The sequence below is a fragment of the Danio aesculapii genome, chromosome 25, assembly GCF_903798145.1.
Source record: "Danio aesculapii chromosome 25, fDanAes4.1, whole genome shotgun sequence".
In the NCBI taxonomy this organism is placed as follows: Eukaryota; Metazoa; Chordata; class Actinopteri; order Cypriniformes; family Danionidae; genus Danio; species Danio aesculapii.
The window spans coordinates 36535790-36559478 of record NC_079459.1 but is presented as its reverse complement, the minus strand read 5'-3'; the positions used below and the strand labels follow the sequence as shown (position 1 = coordinate 36559478).

General features: G+C 38.1%; 2 protein-coding genes across 2 annotated transcripts in view; both read right to left on the bottom strand.

The window, feature by feature from the left end:
- Positions 1–573: 573 nt before the first annotated feature.
- plex9.1 (PML-like exon 9.1) lies at positions 574–8464 on the bottom strand. The gene is made up of 4 exons (XM_056452145.1): positions 8066–8464; positions 7688–7750; positions 5745–5959; positions 574–3090 (listed from the first exon to the last, which is right to left on the bottom strand). Exons 1-4 carry the CDS (start codon positions 8202–8204, stop codon positions 2776–2778), a joined length of 732 nt encoding a protein of 243 aa, XP_056308120.1. The 5' UTR covers positions 8205–8464; the 3' UTR covers positions 574–2775.
- A 1188-nt stretch (positions 8465–9652) lies between these two features.
- The window catches only part of myo9ab (myosin IXAb), a 77393-nt gene continuing 63356 nt past the window's right edge, over positions 9653–23689 (bottom strand). Inside the window, exons 37-44 of the mRNA XM_056451545.1 lie at positions 22863–22991; positions 21509–21614; positions 20784–20915; positions 17352–17475; positions 14701–14754; positions 13747–13931; positions 13527–13666; positions 9653–13161 (exon numbers count right to left, since the gene is read on the bottom strand). Coding sequence (XP_056307520.1) covers positions 12743–13161; positions 13527–13666; positions 13747–13931; positions 14701–14754; positions 17352–17475; positions 20784–20915; positions 21509–21614; positions 22863–22991 — 1289 coding nt within the window. The 3' untranslated portion in view covers positions 9653–12742. The remainder of the gene's footprint in view (positions 13162–13526; positions 13667–13746; positions 13932–14700; positions 14755–17351; positions 17476–20783; positions 20916–21508; positions 21615–22862; positions 22992–23689) is intronic.

The window sequence follows — 23689 nt, the reverse complement described above, 5'->3', positions numbered from 1 at the left end:
GCTGCTCGCTCACACAGTTCTCTCTTCAAGGTTGACCTGTGACTTTGCCAATAATTGATATTTTGATTACTATATGATCTGTCACTTCTCCAGGGGCTTTTCTCCTCCTCGTCTCTTACCATGCTCGCTGTCAGCTGGGTGCATTTCCAAAAGATCTGGATGGGCTGCTGTCCTCTCACCACAAGGATGACAGGCCGCTTGCAGCATTAGCTCGCTTCAGCATTCACTTACACAAACCTTCCCAAGGAGGATCAATTATGTCAAGGTTGACTGTGTGTATGAATGACTAAATAAATGTGACGGTGTGTGTGTATTTGAATAAATGTTAGACCTAACCAATGTACTGTATGCATGCATGAATAATAAATAATATAATTACATTAATACATACATACACACAAACATTTGCAATATGTAAGAACAAAAGTAAAGTTAATGGTTGTACTTAATCATTAAATGCATGTAAATACCTGATGAATAAATCAAAGAATAAATGCAAACGTACATTAATAACAGCGCGGCTAAAATGCTACATATACGCATCAAAAAAAAAAAACAGACACAACAATGAAGCAGAATGAAATGTTCATATTTAATAGTACCTGAACGTCAACCTGTGACGGTACAGAAGTGAAAATATGAGTTCTATTAATCCTGACACCTGAGAAAGCAAAACTAAACATGATCAAAAAGCACAAAATTAAGTAATAAATGAACAGTTTTCATCTGTAAAATCAGTTTTCATAATATATTAATCAGTCAACTCACACAATCAGTGTAAACATGACACTGTAACACACCTGATGTGTTTTCAGTGAAACAGCGTTCACAAAATATTACAAGATTATCTTTGCTAAATGTAATACAGGAAAGAGAAATCCTGTTTGTAAACAAAAATATTCTGTAAACAGTGCTGTCAAATTATTCACATCCAATACAAGCCTGTACTGCGTATATTTATTGTGTCTATATATATATATATATATACACACATATCTATATATACATGTACATATATATATATATATATATATATATATAAATACACATGTACATTTTTAATTCTCTCTATATAATCTGTATCATATATAAATGCATGTGTGTATTTACAAATGCATGATTAAAACACTTGTTCAATAATTTGACCAGCACTACTATAAAATATAAACCTTATTTTACTGATGTCAAAACATTTACTTAATATCAAACATTACTGTCCTCGCTGTACCTCTGTTTCCATGGTCAAATCTTTAAAGGGGCAGTTCACCCAAAAATTACAAATGGACATTTCTTCAGTTAAACACAAAAGAAGATATTCTGAAGAATGCTGGAAAACCAGTAACCATTAAATGCTGTGGAAGTCAATAGACACCCGTTTCCAACATTACAACAAAAAAATCTTCATTTGTGAAGAAACAAACTCAGAGTTTAAATACGCAGAGGGTCAGTAAATAATCACTGAATTCTGATTCTGTCTTAAGTTTGAGTAACTTAAAGGGGCAGTTCACCTAAACATTCCTTACCATTTACTGTATTTGTTTTCTTCTAAATTCAAGACTTTTTCAATTGAACTCAACACAAAAGAAAATAATACAGAACACTGTTGGAAACTGGTAAATATTGACTATTATTATAGGAAAACATATATTCATACCAGTTTCCAAATTGTTCAACAAAAGAGAGTGATTTCATTGTGCACTGCGCCTTTAACTCTACTGCAAATTAACAAAATTAATACATAAATCAAGCGGAAATGCAAAATTCAAGGCAGAATTAACTTAAAGAGACAGTACACCCAAACATCCATCACTCTAAACCTGTTTCAGTCACTTTCTTCAACTTAACACTACAGAAGATATTTTGAAGAATGTTGGAAATCACTAACCATTCACTACCGCGGTAAAAATATGGAGAGAGATTTGGGTGTACTGTCTCTTTAACTTTAGCACAACTTAAAGAGACAGTACACCCACATAAAAAACCAATAAATAAACATTTCCTCAACATCAAGTGGTTCAACTTGAGTAACTAAACTAAAGTAACTAAACGTAATGGCTATCAACTTGGAACAAATTGAGAGTGAGGGATTTTTGGGTCGCTTTAAATTCAGCGCAACTTAAAGAGACAGTCCACCCTTAAATATAACATGAGTGATTTTACTCACCCTACACTTGATTATTCTATTGACAAACCAAGTATTTACGAAAATATTATAAACCTGTAACCACTCACTATCACAGCAGGAAAAATACTGATACAACTGAAGTCAATGGTTACCGGCTTTAAATAAATGATTGCTTTAGGTGAGTGATATTTGGCTGTACTGTACCTTTAAATTGTGCTACATTTTAAGGGACAGTGCACTCAAAAAATAAACCATAGCCATTATTGACTCTCGCTACACTTGTTCTGAAGAATTAATATTATTATTATAATGTTGACAAAAAACTATTTTAAAAATAATAATGAGTAAATGATGAGTTTTTCTGTCGATTGTCCCTTTAAGTTGCACTAAATTTAAAGGCACAGTGCACCCAGAAATCACAACTCAACCATCATTTGCTCTCCCTACACTTGCTTGTCAACAAATAAAAGGTATTTTGAAAAATGTTTTAAAGCGGTCCCCATTCACCACCATACAAGCAAAATGAAAACTAAGAAACCTAATGGCTACCAATTAAAAACAAATGGGGAAAGTAAGTGATTATTGAATGCACTGTCCCTTTAAGATTTCTGCAGTTTCACTTTAATAAGAAGAATAATACTAATGTTTCCTCACAGTAGTCTGAACGTGTGACTATCCCTGAGCTCCAGTGAGGGTCTCCACACTCTGTAGAGCTCCTGCAGTGTGCGCACGTCCTCAGCTGCGTCGTGAGCGCCGTACTCCTGCTGCAGAAAGTGCTGGACCAGGAAGGGCTGCGAGTATTTGTGCAGATTAAACATCTCTCGGCTCAGACTCAGAGTGTCCACACACTCCGACACACAGCTCCCGAACTCCTGCAGCAGCCCAAACTCCTCCAGAACACGCCGCAGGATGGGCCAGTCGAACCGCCGGCTGTTGTGGCCCACCAGGAATGGCCTGCCGAGGGTCTGAGGGGAGGATATTTCAGTAAACAAAAACTGAACATGACACAAACTAGTTCTTCTTTACAGCTTACATCTTATTTTTAGTCCATTTGGGTGGGGCCATCAGTCCCTTAAGGCGGAGCTATTAATCATTTAGGGCGGGGTTATTACTCCTTTAGGGTGGGACAATCAGTAATTTAGGGCGGGGCTACCAGTCATTTAGGACAGGGCTACCAGTTCTTTTGAGAGAGGCAATCAGTCCATTAAGGAGGGGCTAGTCATCATTTAGGGCGGGGTTATTACTCCTTTAGGGCGGGGCAGAGCTATCAGTAATTTAGGGAGAGGCTATAAGTCCTTTAAGACAGGGCTAGTAATCATTTAGGGCAGGGCAATCAGTCACTAAGGGTGGGGTTGTCAGCCATTTGTGGAGAGGATATCAGTCCAGGGCGACATGTTCTCCCCGTGTTGGTGTGGGTTTCCTCCGGGTGCTCCGGTTTCCCCCACAGTCCAAACACATGCGCTATAGGGGAATTGATCAACTAAAATGGCCGTAGTGTATGAGTGTGTGTGAGAATGAGTGTGTATGGGTGTTTCCCAGTACTGGGTTGCAGATGGAAGGACATCCACTGTGTAAAACATATGCTGGAATAGTTGGTGGCTCATTCCACTGTGGCGACCCCTGATTAATAAGGGACTAATCTGAAGGAAAATTAATGAATGAATATTTCAGTCCATTAAGGCGGGGCTAGTAATCATTCAGGGCGGGGTTATCAGTACTTTAGGGTGGAACTATCAGTCATTTGGGGCGGGACTATTAATCATTTACAGCAAGGCTCTCTGTCCATTAGGGTGGGATTATCACAATTAAGGGTGTGGTTATCTGTCCTTTAGGGCGGAGTTATCATGCTATGACTCATTTAAGGGTGGGACTATCAGTTCCCAAATCACTTCTGTAATTCAAATGAACACTAAATATATTAAAACTACACAGAAATGCATTCACAACATCTAAACTACATTAAAACTTACAAAACTGATGAAACGAACTGAAACTACACAAAAATAAAGCACATCTTAAAGCTGCTTTTTGACTCTTCTAAGCATAAAAACAGCATCATATGTGTGCAGATATTCAGAAACATGCTCAGTGAACATTCTTGTTTATCTGAAACACAATGCTGAAGTCAGATATTCTGCAGTGAACATGTGTTTTCTGTGCCGGAGTGCTGTCTTTGTTTTGGTCTCTTTAACCCGCCCAATGCCAGATTAGCCAATTATATTTCAGCACTCCGGGTTACCTTAATGGAAAACAGAGTATTTCATTCATTCATCCATTCATTTAATCAATCAATCACTCAGGAAGGCTCTGAAAGCATGCGTCCGTGACTGAAATGCGACCTCTGGTGGACAGTAGCAGACTCCAAAATGAGATGGAGATTCAGAGTTCTACATGAGATTATTAATTAGTAAATAATATAAGTATGATGAACGTAAACATCAGGTGAGCAGGTTACATTGCAACCGCAGATCATGAGCATTTTGGCTGTTTGCACCAGACGAGGCATGTAAACACAGTTATTCAGAAGCACAGAATCTGCAGTCACTCATGAAATGGTTTATAATCTATTTAATCCATATGAACCCTCATTAACATGATTAAATGTAGATGCTGAATCACTGATGTGTGTTTAGTTCTGAAGGTCAGTTTCAGATGGGTTATTTTATTCTCCAGATCTGAGCTGAACTATCTGCTGCTGCTTCAGTATATGGTAATAAATGTGATGTAAAATGGCGTTCACACTCACTTTATTAGCATTTAACACTGAATAAAGCACATGAGCTGCACCTGAGCTGATCATCCTCAGTTTTCTGTTGTTCAGAAACAGAAGCCGTTTCTAATATTTCAATTTGAGGTGTTGCTTAGGACACAAACTCCTTTAAATATGGAGAATATTCCTTCTATCACATGCCGCTGCTATTATTCAGAACACAACTTAAATCAGCCTTTAGCCTCGATAGTCAGGCACACTCCTGTTGGTCCTCAATCTGGCAACCTGCGCTTGTGTGTGTTTTCAACCAGGAATCCAATAGGGCAGGGGTGGGCAAACTCAGTCCTGGAGGGCCGGTGTCCTGCACAGTTTAGCTTCAACTCTAATCAAACACACCTGCTTATGGATTTCTAGTGATCTTGAAGACTCTGATTAGCATGTTCAGGTGTGTTTGATTAGTGTTGGAGCTAAACTGTGCAGGACACCGGCCCTCCAGGACCGAGTTTGCCCACCCCTGCAATAGGGTATATGCTGAAGCATGCTAACAGGACTTTTAATTTGCCAGTAACCTGGGTTAAGCGCTTCCGGTGAATTGTATGCAAAATCGGCATGTTTAAGGTCTGTTTTCTTTAATAATCAGCGATCTCCACTAGCTGAGTGATATCTGATATAAAGTGGGTCTCAGATTGTACAGAAAGCACTGCAGTAAATAACATTTGCTGTAAAAGTAACCGTATAAAATGGAAAAAACTCACAATAACAGGTCACCGGAAGTGTATCAGTATGGGAACAACACTAGCTCAGCATATACCCTATACCTACTTCAACCACTGGGTGTCAAACGTACATACTGCACCTTTCAAATAGTACTGAAATCAAAACAAATCCAAAGAGTGAAACTCCACTGACCCTGTTCTGTAGGAAGTGTATGAATCCTGTGAGGGCCTGCTGGTGTGGGACGGTCTGCACGGGCCGCTGTCGGAGCATCAGTGTGGACCCGTCCACCGTGAGACCGGTCACTCGAGACGCTCCGTCTGTCATGCAGCAGCGTGGCAGCAGGTACACACTGAACGTCTGCTCGCCGCTGACTGCCGACAGCTGCACGATATCACAGCAGGACGTGTCTGAACACAGAACCACAAGAGACAAATGGGTCATACACTATATTCAAATCTGATGCCATGTTACTACATTTTCTGTGTGTGCATATATAGTGGAGGTCAGAATTATTAGCACTCCTGAGTTATGAGCCCTCATGTATATCATTTCCCCAATTTCTGTTTAACAGAGAGAAGCTTTGATCAACAACACATCTCTAATCATAATAGTTTTAATAACTCATTTCTAATAACTGATTTATTTTTATCTTTGCTATGATGACAGTAAATAATATTAGACTAGATATTCTTCAAGACACTTCTATACAGCTTAAAGTGTCATTTAAAGGCTTAACTAGGGTAATTAGGGTAAAGTTAGGGTAATTAGGCAAGTCATTATATAACAGTGGTTTATTCTGGAGACAATCCAACACTAATATTGCTGAAGGGGCTAATAATATTGACCTTAAAATGGCTTTAAAACAATTAAAAACTGCTTTTATTCTAGCTGAAATAAAACAAATAAGACTTTCTCCAGAAGAACAAATATTAGAGGAAATACTGTGAAAACTCCTGAATCTGTTCAACATCATCTGGGGAATATTGGAAAAGAGGACGGATAATTTTGACTTCAACTGTGTGTATATATAATAATTTAGTGTAATAATTTACTGCTTTTAAACATTATTAACACACTTATCAAATAATGTTTGTAATGCAGCATTTTGGTGATTGTATCCGTTATGCTCAAGGTTAGGTATATGTCCATATAATAATATGTTAATAAACACACAGTATTTTGCTGATTTCTTTTATACTTAAAGTATTAAACTTGTTTTAATTGAAGTATTTAAATTGATATAACTTAATTTATGTATTTGTACATTTACATAAATTGTTTTCATATATATTTTTCTATAATACTGTATTTATTTAAATGTACACTTAAGTGATTATAAAGTTTTTACTCATTCAAAAATTTCTTTCTCTTTTACAATATTTTACTGTACATATACATGTAGGCATGAGCTGGTATACGGTTCTGACGGTATGATAACCTTGAATAAAAATATCTCAGTTTCACGGTATTGAGATTACTGCTCTAAAATATCTTCTTTTAAATGTCTGGGTAAAAAAACTAAATCTTTTTTTCCTATTTGAACACAATATATTCACTTTTTTGAAAGATTTATGATATTTTGGAGCAGTAAACATGTCAGACTAACTAATTTAAATGAATCATTGACTGAATCATTGAAACACAGATTTCTTTACTATTTAAAATGGCATCTGTGGATATTTTTTTCTGCTGGAGATACTGTTGTCCTAAAAACATCAATATAAAATCTTACACATACATTAGGAACGGTTTTACAGAAAATTTTGGCGGATTTAAAACCTTGACTTTTCCAAACCACGGTATACCTTGAAAATGGTTATCGTCTCATGCATTAATTATTTACATGAAATACATACACATGTCCATGCATATATAGTTTTGGTATTTTAATTATCAATTTTATATTCATTTTAACAATTAAAATAATATTTATCTATAATATGACAACTAATAACGTTTTTATGGTATTCAGGCTTAATGCTCAGCACATATTCAGCTTGTTATACTCATTTATTTTAAATATAATGTCATAAATGTTACATAACAGTTACAAAAAGCAGTCAAATGCCTGTTGTATCTCCTTTATAAAGTACGTGTCTAGTAAAAGTATGTAAATAAAAGAGTTTAATATGTACCCAGTCCGGTGGTCTCCAGGTCAAAGAACACCGGCGTCTCTTCCTCGCTTATCATGGCTTTACCTGTTAAACACACACACACAAACAAACATGTCAAAACAACAGCAACACTCACAAAACAATAACTGTCCTCCACATATATACGACAACATTATCGCGAAACCGAACCACATTAATAACGAAGTCGCCGCCATTTCAATGTTTAATTAGTCGTGATTGTTTTAGCGGAAGTTGTGATTATATGAGTGTTATTTGTGTGTCTTCTGTTGTTTAGCTCACACACTGTTGTGGTTAAAGCTGAGTTGTTTGTAAATCCTGCACGAACAGCAGTGTTTTCCTGCTTTTGTTGCTGTTGTGTGTGGAAAGTGCGAGACTCACCGCTCGTGATCCACCGGAGGAGCCGCAGCAGGAGTCCGGTCACCGCGCGCAGAACAGCCGCGATCCGCCCGAACACAGACACACTTACCCGGGGGACACCGGGACTCTGCGCCTCTCTCTTCAGCTTCACCGGACACATGCCGGAGAGTCTGCCCTAGGTTTCGTTTTCTCAGAACACACTCAGAAAACACACACCGCACACATCCGTCTTAACTGGAAACTTAGCTGGGGTTGGTTTCGAACACATACAGAGACATACACAGAACACACACACACACACACACACACACACTCACTCACACACTCACGCACACGCACATCCCTTTTTGTTGGAAACTGCGATGATAAATCTGTAAAGAATGAGAGCCACGCCCACATGTCATAAGACCTACTGTCATGACAACACACACTCATACATATACACTCGCTCGCTCGCACGCAGATTAACAGACAGCCACACACACAAACAAATAAACAGTCAGACACACACACAAACAAACAGTCAGACACACATACAAACAAATAGTCAGACACACACACAAACAAATAGTCAGACACACATACAAACAAATAAACAGTCAGACACAAACACACAAACAAATAAACAGTCAGACACACACACACAAACAAACAAATAAACAGTCAGACACACACACAAACAAATAAACAGACATAGACACACACTAATAAACAGACACGCACACACACACACTAATAAACAGACAGCCAGACACACACACAGCCATTCTTAACCTACATAAAACAAGTGTTTCTATAGCACTATATAACACTTTATTATTGTTAAAATATAATGTATTAACCATTAACACACACACTAATAACCCATTATTATTATTATTAACTCATTGTACTGTATATATACAGTTGAAGTCAGAATTATTAGCCTCCCTTTGAATTTTTATTTATTTATTATTTTTTTTATATATTTCCCAAATGATGTTTAACAGAGCAAGGAAATGTTCACAGTATGTCTGATAATATTTTTTTCTTATAGAGAAAGTCTTATTTGTTTTATTTCGGCTAGAATAAATGCAGTTTTAAATTTTTTAAAAACTATTTTAAGGTCAATATTATTAGCCCCCTTAAGCTATAATTTAATTTAATAACATAGACATACATACATACATACATACATACATACATACAAACTCAAAGCCTGCATTACAAGCCTGCTTAATTAATCTGTTATTATCATCTCTTTAAGGTTTTTACATCAACAAGCGCTTCAAACATGCTCACATGGGTCTGATCTATGCGCTACAAATAATAAAATAAATAATAAATTGGTGAAAAACAAATATAAAAGGTATTGAATTTGATTAAATTACATTTCTTTTGATAATTCATTATGATTTTTAAATAAGGAACTATCGTGAAATTCGGCTACATTAAAATGTCCTTAAAATAGTTTAAATTATTAGCGATTCACAAAATATTTTTCTTTCATACCATGAAATGTGTCCATATTTCACAGTAAATAGGTTATAAACGACAATAATAAGTATTAAAATATATTAGTACATACTGCCAATATGACAACTGAGAAAAACATCGCATTTCCTCTTTTCTTTATCTTTTTTTAATAAGACGATGTTGTTTTCTTTTTACATCCGCACACACTGATTTACACACATTAAGGAAATATTCCACAAATTGCACCGTTTACAATGTACTCCAGAGAGCACAAACACAAAATCTCAAAGCTTAGACTGTCTCAGTCCATCAAAACACAAAGCAGGATCATTCAACATAAAAATAATCGTCATATGCAAGATATTACATCCCTCAGTTACATCCCTTGTTTACCTTTACAGTCTTAGCGCGAAACATACTCTACACGCACGATCACGTGTCTCTGCGTTCAAAAGAGCGCGCGCGCAGAGCTCATTAGCATAATAACCGTCAGTTTGTATTCTCATACTGAAGCAGCGGTGTTAGGTCAATTAAAATGTCGACGTGTTTACACCTAGCAGTCTAAAACCAGTTCAACTACAGACACCTGAAGGTAAGTGACACCCTTAAGTACTGAAGCCACAATAATTCACGCGTATATTTGCATAGAGTATGTTTCTGGCCTCAAACAGTGGCTGTAAAAGAGATTATTTTGACAATAGTGTGGCATGCTACATGATTACATTCACTTATGCAGGACGCAAAAAATAAACAACCGCTTCCTTCTCACTGCCAAGACAGTGGACTGCATTAGTGGACTTAAGGTTAGAATAGTACCCAAGTATACTTATTTAAACATAAAAACATACCTTACAGTCTTTCATGATATTGCACCAATGGTGACGGTTACTTGCAATAGGCTATGATGACCGATATGACATAGATATAGACATAAATATTGGTAACAGCACATGGAAAAAAAGAGTAAACAGCTTCTGGAGACACATTCCCTGCGCATAAACAGCAATGTTCACCATGTAAACGGACATACTTTTTGCTGTTATGTGTCCTTAAATGTACTGCATTAAATGCGGATGTTGATGTCAGATTAAAGGGTAAAAATACACAGCAGACGACCCTGTTATAGACGCTCATGATAAATTAGCCCTAAATTAAAACACAAAAAGGACATTGTGGCCTAAAATAACGTAATTCCAGATGGCACAGTGGAAAGTTACACCAAAATAAATTCATATACCTGAAATTCACAATAAAATATAAGCATATATAAAACACAATATACTTTAAAAAAGCAATTTAAGGGTGACAAAATAGATTTTCAAGTCCTGATTTGGTTGCATGTAACACTGATGGAAATAAAAAAACAATGAAATAAACTACAGCAAAGAATTGTGGGACAAACACATAACACATATCTGACATTTCATCACTATTCATCCTTTATCTTTGTGTTAAAAAAAAAATTAATTAAAAATAGGATGAATCCCCAGAATCAAAACAATTCACTGCGGATAAATAAGAGCGTGTGCCATTATAGAGACTCGTCCGTAAGAAACACGACATCTGGAAATGGACACTAGTTTTCCATCTGCAACACAAAAGACGTTATTTTCACATGGGTCAACCAGCAGCACAGGGATTTCAGCTATTTACACGATTCGTCCGACCCTTATCAATAATATAATATTACTTTACATATTTAGCACTTTATCAAAGGTTTTTAATCATAGAGTGAAAACAATGATAGCGATACGGCATGCAGTCAGCTGAAGTCGCGTGACCTCTCATTGGCTCAGTTCTGTAAACATGAAAAATGAACATTTCAGCTTAAGTAAAAATCGCTCTTTCCCTGCTCTACTACTCTAGAATCTATTGTGAAAAATGGACCGGTCCAGCTGGTCCACTTTACAGTCAGTAGGTCATGTTCACTGTGATGCTTCTCAATCATTTCCACAGCGTTCAGTACTTTGATCCTTCCCTTCGTTTTGTTCACTGGAAGGATGGGCAACTGCTGCATGAAAGGCGAGATGGTTCATTTTCAAGCAGTTAAAGTTATTCAGCAAAAGGTGGATATTATCATCTAGAGCTGCGGCCATAAAACAAATTGAAAAATGTTTCTGTATGGATTCAGAGATTTTTCGAATGCATTGCGATTCTCGCTTGAATGGATTCTGAGCTTAGTTTGCACCAACAGATGGCGCTGTGTGCTTTACAAACAGCATCAAATTCCTTATGCACACCACTTGAAGCTAAGATAATTATAATTAAAGCAAGGAAATGTTTAAGTGAAAAGTGTTCATAGTGAGCCGTGCAGCATTTTGACCACTAGTCTAGAGCACCGTCTGCTGTTCAACACTAGCCTAGAGCGCCATCTGCAGCTCAAAACTAGCTATGAGCACCGTCTGCTGTTCAAAACTAGCCTAGAGCGACATCTGCTGTTCAAATCTAGCCTAGAGCGCCATCTGCTGTTCAACACTAGCCTAGAGCGCTGTCTGCTGTTCAACACTAACCTAGAGCGCCATCTGCTGTTCAAAACTAGCCTAGAGTGCCATCTGCTGTTCAAATCTAGCCTAGAGCACCATCTGCTGTTCAAAACTAGCCTAGAGTGCCATCTGCTGTTCAACACTAGCCTAGAGCACCATCTGCTGTTCAAAACTAGCCTAGAGCGCCATCTGCTGTTCAAATCTAGCCTAGAGCGCCATCTGCTGTTCAAATCAAGCCCAGAGCGCCATCTGCTGTTCAAAACTAGCCTAGAGCGCCATCTGCTGTTCAAAACTAGCCTAGAGAGCCATCTGCTGTTCAAAACTAGCCTAGAGCGCCGTCTCCTGTTCAAAACTAGCCCAGAGCGACATCTGCAGTTTAAAACTAGCCTAGAGTGCCATCTGCTGTTCAAAACTAGCCTAGAGAGCCATCTGCTGTTCAAAACTAGCCCAGAGCGACATCTGCTGTTTAAAACTAGCCTAGAGTGCCATCTGCTGTTCAAAACTAGCCTAGAGCGCCATCTGCTGTGCAAAACTGGCCCAGAGCGACATCTGCTGTTCAAAAATAGCCTAGAGCGACATCTGCTGTTCAAAACTAGCCTAGAGCGCCGTCTCCTGTTCAAAACTAGCCTAGAGCGCCATCTGCTGTAAAAACTACGCTTCTAATCCATTCCAGATAGAATCGTAGTGCATTTGTAAAATCTCAGTATGAATGCAGACTAATTTCTCGCTTTGATTCATCTCCACATCTCCATCATCTTTGTCACACCATGAACTCATTGCTGCCGTACAGCACTAAAGGCTGCGAGGAACTGAACTCATGCTCTCTCCTGCGTCCGCCGGCGTCTCCCGGCTCGCGAGGCTTCGGCGGGCAGCTCCGGTTAGCTCTGGGCCGCGGTCGGGTTTTTTCGGAGCTGGAGGCACACCGGGCGCTCAAGGAAGCCTGTTCGCAGCTCTCCGGGTCGGGGAGAATGTGCAGGTCTCCAGTCGGGGAACTGGAGGAGAACAGAGGACCGGAAGAGGATGAGCGAAACCGATAATGAGGCGTCGACGACACTGAGGAAAGAGAAGCGACGGCTGAATCCACAGAGTCCAGAGATTCAGGCTGACGCCGCAAACATCGCCTGCTTTTAGACTCCGATTTCCTCCAGCAAGATGCTGACACTGCGCCAGGGCTTTTTTCTGAAACAGAGACATTTCAAAACTTAACCCTTGGGTCGTTTTCATTCACTCTGGGGTGATTTTGAGTATTAATTTGGCTACAACTTTCTCTGAGTTTAAGCATATGGGATGATTTTTGCCTGCTTCTATTATTTTGGCACATATTTTGGAAAAATGTACTCCCCTTTCATTCTGTTGGTGGCTGTTTTTGCACCATTGACATCCATTATATTGACATTTTTTGACTGTAAACCCATGACAGCATGTAATCATGCATTCTTGATTGTTGCTGGTTTTCCTTGTTGGAAAGAGGTCAAATAACCTGCTTTTAATCTCTTACAAGCAAAATGTACAAATTTATAAACAAAACTGCAAACAATAATCACCCCACGCATCAGACGCGGCTCCCTCCGACTCCATCAGGTTTTCTGAGCTGTCCGCCGTCCCGATCGACGCCTCCAACTCCAGCATCTCATCATCTGAAGCTCGCGGCTCCAAAGCCAGCATCTCATAGGTCAGCTCTTCCCTAAAATGAAGCGATAATGAAGTCAGCTCCTCCAGACAGGAAGGATAGTTCATGCTGATGCGATAAAGGTGCGTGTTTACTTCTCCTTCTGCAGGTTTTCTATCTGCTGCGTCAGCACTTTCTCCTCCTGCTGCATTGCTGCCTGCTGCTGCTCGCTCAGCACAGGCTCCACCCCCTCATCAACAGGCTCCTCCCTCTCAGACGCCCGAGGACTTAAAGGTGGAGACGGCGTGTGACGGCCAGTCTTACGAGCACGACTCTTACCCTGAAGAGCAGAGTAGAGAAAACCTGAGTGAGTTCATTATTATTAGACTGCATCAAATTACTGCTATAAACTGTGTGGTATAAATAAACTATATATAAATATATATATATATATATATATACATACAATATGTAAATACAAGTTTGTGATTATTCGCAATTACTATTTATAAATAGAAATGTGTGTGTGTGTATATATATATATATATAAAAGAAATATAGACAAATATTAGGCAAAAACATTAATATATTTCATTACTTAATATTTTAATATTTATTTTAATATTTAAAATGACAAAAATATTAAAAAATATATATACAAATGCACACAAAAAAATTCACACACATATGAATACATAAAATTTACACAATAAAACAAAACCTAGCATTAAACACATGAGGGCGATGGTCAGCATTTCAAGATTCTACAGACACACACACTACCACACACACTAACACACACACACTGAGCTTTACCTTTTTAGCTGCGTTTGGCTGTGTAATAATGCAATGAGAAGCAGCAATGAAGGAGCAACAAAAGAAAAGAAAAAAATCAAAGGGTGTTGTTAGTAAAACAGCAACATGTAGCATGCGCAGTTAAAAAGAGACGAACTGAACGAAAAATAAAACAATGAGCACATCATTTGTACATTTTGCTAATCAAACACAGGACCTGAACATCGTAAACATCCGCAGATAAACATGACTATCATCAGACCACGACTGACGACGCGACACAGAAAACTACAGAGGTGCGGCGTCATACATACCGACGTCACCGTTCTGGAAATGCCAATAAACCTAACCGCAATTAGTACCGGTTTCTGGAAGAGGAGGATGAGGAGTGAAAAATTAGTGGAGGCAGAGCGGCGACTGCAGATGTGTGGCGCTTTCTTTTATTACTAATAATCACTAGCTATGTTTCCATACAAAGACGCGAATTAGATATATGTGCAAAACTGGATTATATGATAAAACATTTGGGAATAAAGAAAATATTGCACTAATATTGCTGAGAGAAGTGGAGTTTGATGCACTGTTGGGATTCTCCACTGTGGTGTTTGTTCTTTACTAATAAATGAGTCGCGCCTCAGAAGACGAAGACCAAATGCAATGAACGCGGTGGCTTTTGGAGGCGTGAGACAGGAGTGCAGACAGATGCTCAAGATCAGGGATGTCAAACTCAATTCCTGGAGGGCCGCAGCCCTGCACAGTTTAGCTCCAACCTTTATTAAACACATCTGAACCAACGAATCGAGTTCTTCAGGCTTGTTTGAAACCGGTAAGTGTGTTGGAGCAGGGTTGGAACTAAACTGTGCAGGGCTGCGGCCCTCCAGGAATTGAGTTAGACATCCCTGCTCAAGACAGTTCTAGAGGGGAAAATGATAGAAGAATATTAATACTGAAGCACTGTGATGATTGACTAACGGAGAGCTGAGGCCTTCTACAATCAGCACAACAACATTTCAGATCTTTTATAATGTAAAGCTGGAAACTCCATTAATGACGCAAAGTCCCTCAAACACATTTATATCTGATCAGCATCTGGCAGAAACGACATCACATCACGCAGACTGATCAAGCGCAGGAGCAGACTTTACACACCGTTTCCAGCAGAGTTTATATGATTTTTTTTAATGGAAACATAGCTGGTGTCACTAATGCTGATATTCCATAATCTAATTTATCGTGATAATGAACATGCACAAAACTGACATCAAGGGCACTTAAAAATACCGTGAATAATTTATTATTCAAACTTTTAGACTGAAAAATTTTCTAGAATTTTAAAGAATTTTCTAATTGTATTTGCTGTGGTTATTCATAACATCGGCAAATGCTTTAAGACTTAAAGGGCCCATAGTTGCGTGTCCACAGTTCGCTGATTTAGGGGTGTGTTGCTTCACATGTAAATTAGTTTCGGCTTCCCGCCAACGTAACAAGGGGGCGGAGCCATGAGCTCACCCGCTCTGCGTTTGCAACAGTTTGACAGGCAGACAAAGAAGGAGAGAGAGGATCAGCATTCAGTCGTACATGTACGACTCTGACACAGACCAAGCAGAGAGTACAAAATCATTTGTGTCTGTACAGTTTTACAGCCAACTGTGTGCTAGTTTCAAGTGCCGAGCTTGTACACAGAAACTAATAACCACGCACACTGAATTAACTTTGACTGAGGCACCGGATGCGCCGCTCGAAGCTGCGACACGGCACACCAGACACTCTCTGTGGCGCGGCAGAAACATGAAGTGTCCCGAATCGTCACGCCACGCATTTTTGATTTCTAAACAGGTTTCTGCAGCGGTCCGCGGCGCCCAGCCGTCGACTTGAGTGTACCCTGATAGAAACCGATGTTTAGAATTCTAAAACGCATGCTAGTTAAGATCACAGGGAGCTTCTGGGATCGCGAGAAATGCAAACGGCCGAAGTATAAGGTAGACTCAGTGAGAAGTACACATGTTTGCAAACCTACCTAAAGATACAACCAATAATTCCGATTAGAGCGATAATGTGGAGAATATTGATCTTGTGTTGAGCCCAATGAGCCTTGCATCTAAAAATAGAGCTAGCGTGTTCCTTTAGTGATATCGCTTCGACTCACGCTGAAAATGGCGGACGTGAATCAACAAACTGAGGATATGATGACGCGCCTGTCAATCAATATTGGTGGGTGGGGGGACCGCTCTCCTACGTAAAGTTGCGGTCGGTTTGAAAACCGCTCCAATTGGTCCACCGTTTTTTATGTTGTTAAATTGAAAAAAAGCACTGGGTGTGCTTATATCACCCCAATATGACGGTCTATACACCATACATGCACATATGTCTGTCCAAACAGCTTGAAAAGTAGATTTTTTACCATAGGTGCCCTTTAATCAAATTAATTAGCTTAATAGTTCAAACATTTTCACGTTAACCTGCTCTATCACATGTGCTGAAATATTAATGTAAATTCAGTGACCATTTATAGGGCTACTGTACAATAACAACAAGCCTATATTATTTAGTTTAAACTCACGATAAACTCAACGGTTTTATTAATCTTAGCTGATGTTAATTTAGTAAATGCCTAAAAACACAGTAAAATCGTAGACGTAATCTTATTACAAGTTGTAAACCTTTATTAAATAGAGTTAATAACTAATAGAATTGTTATATATTTTAACTAACATAGTAACTATTCTTTGCTCTTATACCAGTTAAAGTACCTTAGGTCTATAATATCTTGATAATACCATATATCTTGATCAATCGCAGCAAGATTTAATTTAAATAGTTGTTTTTAAATTTAATTACTACATATTGGACTTGCAATGCACCAAATTCATGGAAACTGATGTGTTGTGATGGGGCGGGGCTTATATGGAGGCGGGGTTTAAATGGGTGTGCATTACACTAAGTAGATTCTGTAGGTTTCCCTCACCATGGAGCGGCGGATGTGTGTCAGGCGACTCTTGGCTTTGTTTTCTGCAAACTCCAGCGTGTTGATGTCCTTCAGACGGGCTTTATATTTCCTCATCTGCTCACAGATGATCAGCTCCACACACCTGAGGCCAAGATATACGCATTTAGCTTAATATGCAGCTGGCTGTTACTTTGTAAAAAGTAAAGACTATAATTAAATGCTTCATCTTGTAACACCTAAACAAATTAAGTTTGTTTGATAAGTTGGAGTCATTAAAGTTAAAGTTGAGCCATTTTTTTCAGTGTATGTTTGCATCAATGATTAAAAATGTACCACACAATAAAGAAAAATGGTAACTAAGGTTTTCCCCAAACAGCAACCTCCCGCTCTCCCTCGCGAAGCTAATACAGAAATAACTGAAACTGCATTTCATCGAAATTCTGCCAGGCCTGGCTCCATAATAGAGCACATTTCTATTGGGCCCACTGTTAATATGGCCATCTTCACAGCAGAAAAAAAAGTGTTTACAGCCTGGAACAAAGAACGATTTTGGTGTACATAGCAAATATTACGCTTCATGACAACTGTGAGGGGCGTGAATTTTTTTGTAACATATCCATTTAGTTTATATAAACTTATATTAAGTCTGCATAATAAAGGGCATGGCCACTTGAGTGACAGCTAGGTCTTGCTGGTCGCCGGCTGATCAGCCACTGATCTCGGCATATTCATCGTATTTTTGTTGTTTTATGTGGCTTTACACAGTCAGCTGCCTTTTGGGATTATTTCCTACAATTATCAGATGATATGGGATGCTGTGTGCACTTTATTGTGCTCACTAACCATTCAAGTTGCCTCCATTTCCCATGTGAGATACTTCTATATTATATATCTATAAATGTATTTGTTTTATTTAAGATCATTTATTATTTATAATGTTCTTTATACCCGTAAAGCACTCCAGAATCTGACAGATTGATTAGCTGTAGGCTCTAGAACAGTCATCTGAAGCGTTATCATACAGTGTTATGCTGGAGTTCATCAATAGTCTTGCATTTACTAACACAGACTATATCTGAAGTGTTTGGAAGTAATTCGCGTTTTCCTCCTGTAGAAAAACGTCATAAGAACAATGCTTAGTGGCTCAGTGTATTACTACAGTGTTTTTAAAAGTCTAAACACTTTACTGATATAGTGTACAACCAAGCACATGTGGTCAGAACACAAACGAGTTGCAGGTAAGGAAGTATTAAGGGTTTCTCCTAAAGAAAAAGCTTGTCTAAGCAAAATTCTAGCAGGCGCCTGTAGGTCCGCTCACACTCCACCTCTTTGCCCTTGTTTGGTTACCCCCGGCTGGAGCGATGACATGCGAACAAAATGGCACCGGTTGGCCACTCCCACTTGTAGCTTCATTTGCGCTCTTCAGAAACCTATGGGTCTATGGTTTTCCTCCAACAATTCAGACTATTTTGTCTGAAATCTCATTATTTTGACTTCCTCAGACTTCAATCAAAGATCTCTGTTCTTATTTAACTCAATATTCTTACTTTATTTTCTGGAATTCTGACTTTATTAACAATTGTGTTTCTCACAGTATTTACTTTTTTCTTCAATTTTACATTAACAAAACAATTTAGCCTTTTCACCCCTCACAATTCAGACTTTTGAATTGATATCTCATTATTTTATTAGCTCTCTCTGAAATGGAAGACAAAAACTTGCCATTAATCCATGTAATCACTCTGTCAGAAATGATCTTCAGTAAGCAGTACACTGTTATATATGGGTGATTGTAAAATTGCATGAATATTTTCCTTTAAGATAAATGTACCACTTTTTAAATAATCTTTCTGTTAAGAGTTTCGAATAATAATAATAACAACAAATAATAATTAAAATATATAATATGTATGTGTATTCAGGTACAATATGCTGTGAGAATATCCTCCCACTATTAATATTTTTGACTTCCTCCGTCTCCTTAATCATACATTCAGCTTCAGTTATCCTGAAAGCTTAAAGTCTCATTTTCATAAATACATGAAATTGTGTTTTAGACCTGCCATGTGGAGTCTGCTTTGAGATTAGCATCTAGAGCAGAGGCTAAACACTTTCATCCGGCCCGCGAGGGAGTTTTTAAAATGCTGCTTCTGAGTAACGGTTTGGTTTCAGAATGAGTAAATTAATGATGCAATACAAGTGAATGCCATATGATGGCAGTATTGCACACGGTACAGTTAGTGCAACCAGTAGAATTAGAACACACTCGGATATTAAAATGCACTCGACTGTTAATGACTGAAAATGACAGAAAGCGGTAGGTCTAATATACCAAGACAGTGTTGCTGTTTTTAAAGACTACAACCTGGGGTTGATCACACCGAACGTGCATTTACCTTCCAAAAACGTGAGGTGCACCGCTCTGCCTTTTGTTGACAAGAAAAAAAGGAGCTCGGTGCACTTTTTTATGTCATTAGGCAACGACTGAATCAGCTGTGTATTTTGCGAGAGTGTTGCTGTTGATATTAATATAACTTTATTTTCAGGCTCATTGTTCACATTAACACACTCATAATAACATGACGGAATAACAAAGACTAAGATTCCTCTTCTGTTTTATCTCATAGTTTTATAATGATTGATATGATTAATACAAGCTCAAATCAGATTATTGTGAATTTAACTCAAATTCTATAATAATTGCTGGTTAATTGTGTTAATTTTTTGTCATAGAATATATTTTCCATGCATACATCCCCTTTAAAAAGTTCTTTTATCAAAGGTTTCATCAAGTTTTATGATGATTGATCTGTATATTCTAAAAACAGTGCAGATTAGACTTGTAAATGTGACTGAATAGTAAACTTTAAGAGTTATTTTTAATGTGTTAATATGAGATATTTTCTATCAGACAATATCTTTTCTATTCTCCACTGTAAAAATTATTACATTATTATTATTATAGTTGAAGAGATTCTTTTATTGTTTTATGATGATTGATAAATAAATATAAATAGCAGTGCAGATTCATTTGACTTGTTAATTTGACTCAATAATAACTATTTTAAAAAATCAGTTTTGTGTTAAAGTTTTCTTTTGAAGGATTTGACATGTGGCCCTTCACTTGGTTTGCAAACTTGATGTGGCCCTCGGGTCTAAAAGGTTTGCCCACCACTGATCTAGAGCTAAAGCAAACAATGATGGAAAATGTCAACTACTATCGTCAACTCAGTTTAATAATAAAGTTAAACAACAATTAGTAACAGAATCAAACGTTCCCCATCACATTTAAGCATGTTGGATTATTTTACATTAATAATGATTTCAGGTTACTGTAAATTATATATATATATATATATATATATATATTTTGTTGTGTATCATTACAGTTTAAGGAAAATAGATGGGAAGAATCTAGCTGCAGTTCTATTAATATAGTGTGTATCTTACGCTGTGGTCTTGCTGATGTCTCGGACGCTCTGTAACGGGTCAGTGGTGTCAGGACAGCGCAGTATACAGGGTGCAAACACGATGGCCAGCGCGTTCGCAGACATGCGGTTCGTCTCCTCCTGGAAAGAGATCCTGAAACCAGCAAACACACAACATCAGCAGACTGTAGTGACATCACTGTAGGTGTCCTATCCTATTAGTACAGTTACAGAGTAAACAGTGGATCAGCTTCTGTGGTGACATTTGCATTACACTGATCTGAATCTCAACAGTGACAGTTCTACTAAAATATCTACATCAGCACCAGCATTAATCTGAACTGAAACATGGAGAAGGCAGGATATAGTAGCTCCTCCCCTTTAAAAAACAGCCAATAGTGTTTCGGTATTATCACAGCTCTGCCAGTTAGTGAATGAGCTCAGGCACATCAAAAGAAAAGCCAATGAGAAGAAGGGGGCGGGGCATGTCAGACATTAGAGTGCATTTGATTGGTCAGAAGATTTGATGAGGTCAAAAAAAGTTAATCCATTTCAGTGGAAGTGACAAACTGCAAGATTTGGATGTTTATATCAGGTGTAAATGGGAATTTTGTCACTGTTTTGTAGCACACTAGCTTATAGATATCCTTTTAACTGATACTAACATCTAAAAAAACCTTATTTTAATTTCACAAGACCTTCGAGCTGCTTTGACACAATCTACACTGAAATAAAGATTCATCTTACCGGACCAGGTGGAATATGAGTCTTTCCAGTGTGTTCAGATGAGTCCTGCTGAGCTGATCGATGATCGAATAAACCCCCTGAACCACCTCACGCTTATCCTGCAGACCTACAGCAAAACACCATTCATACACTGCTCATACTATTGCTGGATTCTGATTGGCTGATGGTCACTCTCAGGTGTGTGGTTATTGTCAAATAAAGGCACAGCTAAAGTAGCTCCAGCAGATTGAGCGCTCTGCTGAATGATTAGTTATTTCACAGCTACAACAGTCAAAAATCACACCAAAACTCAACAGAAGGGGGAGGAGATGTGGAAGAAACTAGTCCCCCTCACATCTGAGTGTCCTGTTTCTAAATTTGGACTATTTTTTTGCAATGCAAATCTGATGTAATCTGATATTAAAATAATAAAATTGATGTAAAAATAATAATTGTAAACTTTTATTTTAGGTTTACAATGCAAATCTAAGGGCAACGCAGTGGCGCAGTAGGTAGTGCTGTCGCCTCACAGCAAGAAGATCGCTGGTTTGAGCCTCGGCTGGGTCAGTTGGCGTTTCTGTGTGGAGTTTGCAGCATCCGCTGCGTAAAACAAATGCTGGATAAGTTGGCGGTTCATTCTGCTGTGGCGACCCCAGATTAATAAAGGGACTAAGCCGAAAAGAAAATGAATGAAAGCAAATCTAATATTTGCAATGCTGACATTTTCCCCAATTTTAAAGTTGACGTCCACCAAATAAACCAAACAGGTTACTGCAAGTATTTCCCTAAAATTCAGACTTTTTTCAACCATCAAAATCTGAATTTATTACACGAGTTTATCTCACAGAGTTCATATAGAACAACTTTATTTCTTGCATTTTGAATATTTAGTAAAATTCCTCTTAATTTTGACAATCTCCTTACAATGTTTACAAATGACTTTTGTTTTTGTTAGTAGTTTTGCAAGTTTATTTCTTGCAGATGCATTTTCTAAGTGTTTATACGTCACATTATTGCCTTTAAAAATTAAATTTGACTTTATATCTCACAATTTTGACTTTTTTCCCCTTTCAATTAAGACTACTCGCAGTATATATATAGTATTATCTATAGTGTATATATATATATATCTTGAAATTCAGACTACTTACTGTCTTGCATTCTTGATATTTCTTTTTGAAATGAACAAAACACAAAGCATCCTATAATAATAGACAACAAGGCCAAACATGCACCAAAACAAAACCTTTTCAGTACAAATATACAATAAATCAAGCTACTAATAAATATTTACACCAACAATATTTTTCAATAATATGGGTAAGGAAAATATACAAAAAAAAGCATTAAAATAAACAATGATAAAGGCTCCTACCCATAGCCCTGAGGAACTCCTCGTACAGTTCAAACGTCATGAGCGGGTTGGGAAGGTCCCGCAGCCACTGCTTCAGCACACTGGCGATCACATGGATGTTGTAGTCATCTAAATTCACACTGTTCGCATCTGTGGAGGCAAACAGGCAACAATTTGACAATTTATACCTTTATTGATCTTATCCTGCGATGTGGAAGTGCCATCTTTTCTGCAATTGTTTTAAAAAGCTCCGGGAAATGACTAGGAATAACAAACAACAGAACACAGTCAGAGCAATTGCTAATCTACAAACAAATGTTCATGAGTGTACATGAGATTACCGTGCATGTGTAATGTTTAATTGTGTAACTACACTTTGTGTGTAATGTTTTTGAGAGTATAGTAAATAATGCAGATAATAAAATAAAAAACTAAATAAAAAATAATAATTGTAAACTTTTGTTTTAGGTTTACAATGCAAATCTAAGGGCGATGCAGTGGCGCAGTAGGTAGTGCTGTCGCCTCATAGCAAGAAGGTCGCTGGTTCGAGCCTCGGCTGGGTCACTTGGCGTTTCTGTGTGGAGTTTGCATGTTCTCCCCGTGTTGGCGTGGGTTTCCTCCGGGTGCTCCGGTTTCCCCCAGTCCAAACACATGCGGTACAGGTGAATTGGGTGGGCTAAATTGTCCGTTGTGAATGAGTGTGTATGGATGTTTCCCAGAGATGGGTTGCAGCTGAAAGGGCATCCGCTGTGTAAAACATATGCTGGATAAGTTGGCGGTTCATTCCGCTGTGGCGACCCCAGATTAAGCCGAAAAGAAAATGAATGAGTGCCTATCTAATTAGATTC